Genomic DNA, 7,206 nt, shown 5'->3' with positions numbered 1-7,206 from the left:
TTTTTTTTTTAAAGAGACGGTCTCACTCTGTGGTCCAGGCTGGAGTGCAGTGGTGACTGTATGGCTTACTACAGTCTCAAAATCCTGGGCTCAAATGATCCTCCCGCCTTAGCCTCCTAAGTAGCTGGAGCTACAGGTGTGAGCTACCACACTTGGCCTCTTCCCATTCTTTAATTCTATGTTGGCACACTAGTATTGTACTTTAACAATGTAGTACATTTAACAATGTACATTTAACAATGTAGTACATTTCAAATGGGGGTGGGAGAGTTATTGTCCACTCTGCTCCCAGAAGGACTGCTAGTCTCTGTTCATTTGACAGATTTGCTAAATGTCTGGGCTACTGATAAACAAAACAAAACCAACAAAAAACACACTTAAAAAATTTTTAGCCTCAAATTAATTTTGGTTCTTAATTCCTTCTTAAAACTCTCATCTCCAGAGATAAAAATGTTATATGTTGGTTTTCATTTCAGTATGCCTAAGTCAGAAATTTAAGTTCAGACTTATCCTGCTTTATTGGTAAAAAAAAATTGACACGGACAAATATGCCAGATTTTAAGAAAATCTTACAGCCCACAGAGAATCTTAGAATGACAGTCTGTATTATGTACTAATTTTTTCCTCATCAGGCTCTTAAGAAATCATCTGTTCCATGGAATTGCTTGCTATTCTGAGAACTGCTATGACTAAAAAATCCAACAAGACTCCATTTCAAGGAACCTAATATTCGATTTTAAAAGCACACTAAAATAACACCCTTTGTTGTGTTTTAAATTTAGCAGGTATTATTCTCCTACGCCATTTTAAAAATAATGAGTTCCTTTAAAACACCTTCATTAAAGTTATGCTCATTTCACACCAAAAAACAAAGAACGTTTCCACTATTCAGGAATAAAGTCTATGCTTGCAATGTACAAGCAATACAACAAACGGACCCATACAACAAGTTTTTATTCACCTTATATCTAGATTTTTCTTTTAAGTTCTCACTGCAAGGTAATAAGTGATAACGTGGTATAGAAAACCTAACCGCATATCCCAAGCAAATGTTACAAATAAGAAATATCAGAAAATATACCTTAGAAAGTAAACTTTTTTCCTCCTCATTACTTTACTATTTCACCTCTGGTAGGAGTCACCATAACAGAATGAATGAATAAATGATTAAGAAACAAAATGGGGCCAGGTGCTGCGGCTCACACCTGTAATCCCAGCACTTTGGGAGGCCGAGGCGGGTGGATCACCTGAGGTCACGAGTTCGAGACCAGCAAAGGCCAACATGGCATAAACTCCATCTCTACTAAAAATACAAAAATTAGCTGGGTGTGGTGGTGCATGCCTGTAATCCCAGCTACTTGGGAGGCTGAGGCAGGAGAATCGCTTGAACTGGGAAGGCAGAGGCTGCAGTGAGTTGGGATCACGCCACTGCACTCCAGCCTGGGTGACAAAAGCGAGACTCTGTCTCAAAAAAAAAAGAAAGAAACAAAATGGATGAGATTAAACATTCAAAGGTGTCATCTTACTAGTAGATCTGAACAATACGTATCTCACTGCATTTTCTTTATAAAAAATAAAGGCCAATAAAAAGTAAAAATGTATTTATTTTTGCCATTTTTATCACACAAGAAAGAAAATCCAAAAAAAGGGACAAAACTAATGACAGGATAAGAGAATGACACAGAGAAAAAAACTAGAGACAGGCGATTCTGAACAATTCTGATCATTGTTAAAAAAAAAAAAAAGGAGCTAAAAACAAATCAGGTACATTCTTTGAAAATACGTACATAAAATTAATTTTCTTTGTTGTTGTTTTTTGATACAGTCTCACTCTGTCACTCAGGTTGGAATGCAGTGGTACAATCTCGACTCACTGCAACCTCCGCCTCCTGGGTTCAAGTGACTGTTGTGCTTTAGCCTCCCGAGTAGCTGGGATTACAGGCACATGCCACCACGACCAGCTAATTTTTTTCTATTTTTAGTAGAGACAGGGTTTCACCATGTTGGCCAGGCTGATCTCAAATTCCCGGCCTCAAGTGATATCTCCCACCTCAGCCTCCCGAAGTGCTGAGATTACAGGCGTGAGCCACTGTGCCCAGCCTATAAAATTAATTTTCTTAATCAAATAATATTAGAAACTGAAATACCACCACAAACTCGCATAGTACTTTACCATGGTACTTAATAGTATATCTTATCTCAAACTGTTATCTTCACCAGCACTCTAGAGTAGGCAAAATGTTTTATAGATGAAGAAATACTGACCATACCTAGAGCTAAGACTTCTAAGTACACATCCTTTTAGTTATTAAACCAGGGCTTGCAAAGAGAAGATAATCGTTAAACAGACTCTTAATCGTTAACAGATCCATTTACATAGCATGGAATACAACAGTCCTCCCTTTTCCATGGTCTTGCTTTTCATGGTTTCAGTTACTTGTGGTCAACTGTGGTCCAAAAATATTAAATGGAAAATTCCAGAAATAAACAATTCTTAACTTTTAAATTGCATGCCCTTTTAAGTAGTATGATGAAATCTCACCAAGTCACTTAGTAACCCTCTTGGTTATACAATCTACTGCTGCAGTATCACAGTGCTTATGTTCAAGTAACCCTTATTTTACTTAATCCTGGCCCCAAAATGCAAGAGTAGTAATTACTTAGCATATTATTATAATTGTTCCATTTTATTATTATTGTTGTTAATGTCTTACTATGTCTAATTTATAAATTAAACTTTATCATGGACAAGTATGTATACACAGGAAAAACGTAATGTATATAGAGTACGGTACTACCTGTGGTTTCAGGCAATCTACTGGGAGTCTTGGAACATGTCACCCGCAGATATAGGGAGACTACTATACTTTAGTAAAATGATTACCTACAAATGTATTATATAAATCTCAATTTTCACACAGTAGGTTTAAGTGGAATACATGTATATAAAAGAACAGTTATACTATTTTCCACAAAGGGAAAAACAAATTGTTTAAAAGTGTTATTCATAAAATACCTTTTCCTATTAAAAAAAAAAAGGGCGATCCCTATGAGTTTCACTTACATATCTTGCAAATATATTTATGAGCAGTATGAGCTAACTACAAATTTACTCCCTTTAGCTTCTTTATCTTACCTTTACTAACAGCATAGTCCTGCATGCTGATCCAAAGGCTTCGGGCAGGCTCTTTAGAACAACCCAAAGCCAAGTCTACATAGACAGCAATTTCAGGCCGCAATTTATAATCAAAAGGCTTCTGTTCTTCATTTCCAGAAAGTGCTACTTCTAACAGGCAACTCATACATTTATCTAAAAAAAAATACTCATGTTACCAATTTTAACATCATAAATTTTGGTGCTACAAATAAAATCTTACCACATTTATTTAATGATTATGAAATGATAAACTTCAAACCATTTTAAGTAAACGTTACCAAGGTAAAGTCCTTTAATGTTTTACAGTTGGAGGTGGTAACAACCCTCTTACATTCTCCAGAAGGATCTGACACTCTACCAACTGTGACACTCCAAAAAAAAACTCTGGCATTTTGCAGTCAAATGCTTTACCTCTGAACTATGCTCTGGCGTTTTGGCAGGCAGAGGCCAAAGAAACTAAATGTCCTACACATGCAACAGTCTGTGTAACAAAAAACCACCTTGTTCAAAACGGAATGATACCCTCTTTGAGAAATGAGGAAACACTGAAAAAGAGACTAGACCATTTTTTTTTATAGATTTAAGTAAAAATAATCAGTTAAAAATGATCCATGTAAAAGATACCATGAACAATTTCTCAACTGATATTTGTATTTGTACAGGTGGTTCCTAACTTTCCAGTGGGACATTTGACATTCAGAATTCATTTCACATTTAAAAAACAAAAAAAACCATGTTCTAAATGATGATGAGGTTCTTGGGCTAGTATCAAAAATCAATTTAACCCATAATATAACTAAATTATTGTATTGTTATAATTTTACAAAGGATAATACCTTTTTCTAATACATACAAATAAACAAAATTTTAATAGTTTCATGATTTTACAATTTAAAAAGTGAAAATAACATTAAACAGAAATTGATTTTATTCATATTAAAGGCCAGTTTAATTGAGTAAATATAGAAGAAATATGAGGAGGGTAGAGACAGAGATACTTTTGTTCTCAGGAGGTCCTTTAGGACTGTCACAAGGTTAAACACTGACAGCAGTGGAACTATCTTTATCATGTTAAATACCCCTTGAAAAACCATGATTTTACTTTCTTTAACAAAATGTTTCATAAACACCAGTCCAACATCATCAGCCATGGTCAAAATCACTTTCTGGTTCATAAATGAAATGATGAATGTGCATTCATATTTGGAAATGGAGGAAAATCCTCAACTGCTTCCCTCACTCCCACTCTCCAATGCTCCAAATCCCAAAGCATACTCTTTCTTTTTGTTTTTTTCTTTTCTTTTCAGCTCTCCTTCTTTTCTCCTTTCCTCTCAATCTCTCTTAGACTTTCCTTCATGGACATATTAAGTCTCTTTCTCTTATCAGAGAAATAATAAATTTTAGATCTAATAATATCATGTAGCCTGTCTAATCCAAATCATTATTTTATAGAACCAAAATGAGAAGCCTAGAAAGATTAAAGGACCAATTCTAGATAAAACAACTGGATTATCTGGAGTACCAGATGAGTCTTCATGTTCAGTCTAAGAACTAGTCTGCCAGCAATATATACAAATGGAAGATGATGCAGAAGGGAAATCTTAAAGGCACTTTAAGTGGCGAAGAAAAAATTAGGACATAATATAATGTCAGCATGAAAGCAAGACAGGCTGGGAGGAAAAGAGGCTGCCACTCACATCTGAGGGGTGCTGCACTGATAAGTCATGGTTAAGTACTCTTACAGGGTTTTACATTCTGTGAAGCAGTTTCATAACCTCCAAGTCTTGGAAGATAAGTGATGAAGCACTGAGTTAGATGACTTGTCAAAATGAGTAATAAATATGACAGAGTAGGACCAGACCTACAATTTCTATTTCTTTTGGGGGCTCTTTTCACCATACTGTGCTGCAGGATTTAACCATTTTTCTTAGGGCTCCAAGTCATAGCCCCAGATTCCCTACACTGCTCATGTTACAATTGGTGTCTGTCAGTTCTCTATTCAGCAAACTCAGAATAGAGAAATCTCTAACTGAGGTACAAACAGGCATGTATTTTAAATGCTGCAGAGAAGCACATTACCCAATTGAGGAATGTCCATTTCTACACCATCACTGAACAGTGGCGTTTTCATCCAATATGCAGTGTCCTGTTCCTCTGGAGACACAGGGGAGCCCTGAAGCATGCCACCAAGACATCGCCCAATAAGGAGAGCAATTGTTCTTTCTAGATCCACAAGCCATACCCAGGACTGAGCTGGTTGAGGTAATGGCAGACCAGCAGGATCAATTAGTTCTGGCCCTCCTAAAGACAAAATCATTAGTTATTGTGTCTTTATCTGGTACTTTTAAGATTCAGAGTATTTCTCATGGTCACCTACTATATTGCAGTAAGATACTGATGTAAAATACTTTATGATGAAAACACAAATTATAATACTTTCTGTATTTTTTCTCTTTACCAGACTGATTTAAAATAATATCCAGAGAAGTTATGCTATCAAACAAAATTTTCCTTGGTAAAGTTAATAATTTTAAGATAAACATTAAAACAACATATGACAACATTATTCCGATCAATTATATTCCTACTTTTCATTATCCAGACCAAAATTCACTATCTTTAGGGAGTACTCTGAGTTTATTCCTCCAAAATCCACACACAAATTTATCCATTAAAATGACATTCAAGATTCTTTAATGCTTTTTAAGGCTTGAATTCAGAATTGTCTTAATACTAAGCTCCAGACCCAGGCTTTCCTTTTTTGGCGGGGGTGGGGACAGAGTCTCGTTCTGTCACCCAGGCTGGAGTGCAGTGGCGTGAACTTGGCTCACTGAAACCCCTGCCTCCCAGGTTCAAGCGATTCTCCTGTCTCAGCCTCCCAAGTAGCTGGGAGTATAGGCATGCACCACCATACATGGCTAATTTCTTTATTTTTAGTAGAGGGGGGTTTCACCATGTTGGCCAGGCTGGTCTTGAATTCCTGACCTCAGGTGATCTGGCGGCCTCAGCCTCCCAAAGTGCTGGGATTACAGGTGTGAGCCATCACACCTGGCCCAGACCCATGCTTTCTTATTGTACATTTGTTTTTAGAAGTTCTTGACTTCACGAAATGACAGCAATAAGGAACCCACACCAATGAAATAAAAATAGAGATTAACAAATCCAAAAAATAGTTATTTGAAATGATAATGGATAAGTTATCTAAAATGGATAAACAATTAATAAAATTACTCAAGAAAAAAAATGGCACAAATTCGAAAAATAGGAATAAAGAGGATATAACCATAGATATACTAGAGATTTTTTAAAGCCATGAATATTAGAAACAACTTTATGCCAATAAATTTGAAACCAACAAAATAACATTCCTAGAAAAATATATATTTCCAAAATGGACTGGAGAAGAAACATAAGATGGAAGGCAACATTAACCACTAAAGAATGAAAACTGTCAGAGTCTGTCTACAAACAAAATACCAGGGCCAGATAGTTTCATAGACAAATTCTTCTGAAACTTCAGGAAGAAATAACCCCTACCTTACACAAATTATTTCAGTGAACAGGAATAAAAGGAAGTTCCACGTTCATGGTATGAGATTAGTGTAATTTTGATAGTAAACAACAGGAAAGGATAGCATGAAAAAATGAAATTATAGAAAAATATCAGTTATAAACACAGATGAAAAAAATAAAATAAAATGACACCTTACTCACCTGATAGAAATAGACCGAATCTTAGCAAGTTCTGAGACACTTTAAAAAAGAAGAAGCTGGCCGGGCGCAGTGGCTCACGCCTGTAATCCCAGCACTTTGGGAGGCTGAGGTGGGTGGATCACGAGGTCAGGAGTTCAAGAACAGCCTGGCCAACATGATGAAACTCTGTCTCTACTAAAAATACAAAAATTAGCCAGGCATAGTCGTGCACGCCTGTAATCCCAGCTACTCGGGAGGCTGAGGCAGGAGAATTGCTTGAACCCTGGAGGCAGAGGTTGCAGTGAGGCAAGATCATGCCACTGCACTCTAGCCTAGGTGACACAGTGAGACTCCAC

At 36.4% G+C, this 7,206-nt stretch overlaps 1 protein-coding gene across 1 annotated transcript in view; it reads right to left on the bottom strand.

Moving 5' to 3' along the window:
• HERC1 (HECT and RLD domain containing E3 ubiquitin protein ligase family member 1) overlaps nucleotides 1–7,206 on the bottom strand; it is a 248,445-nt gene that overhangs the window by 125,715 nt on the left and 115,524 nt on the right. The window contains exons 19-20 of the mRNA XM_011940429.1: nucleotides 5,237–5,458; nucleotides 3,137–3,310 (exon numbers count right to left, since the gene is read on the bottom strand). Coding sequence (XP_011795819.1) covers nucleotides 3,137–3,310; nucleotides 5,237–5,458 — 396 coding nt within the window. The remainder of the gene's footprint in view (nucleotides 1–3,136; nucleotides 3,311–5,236; nucleotides 5,459–7,206) is intronic.

The sequence above is a fragment of the Colobus angolensis genome, unplaced genomic scaffold (assembly GCF_000951035.1).
Source record: "Colobus angolensis palliatus isolate OR3802 unplaced genomic scaffold, Cang.pa_1.0 Scaffold19, whole genome shotgun sequence".
In the NCBI taxonomy this organism is placed as follows: domain Eukaryota; kingdom Metazoa; phylum Chordata; class Mammalia; order Primates; family Cercopithecidae; genus Colobus; species Colobus angolensis.
This window is presented reverse-complemented; position numbering and strand designations above follow the sequence as displayed.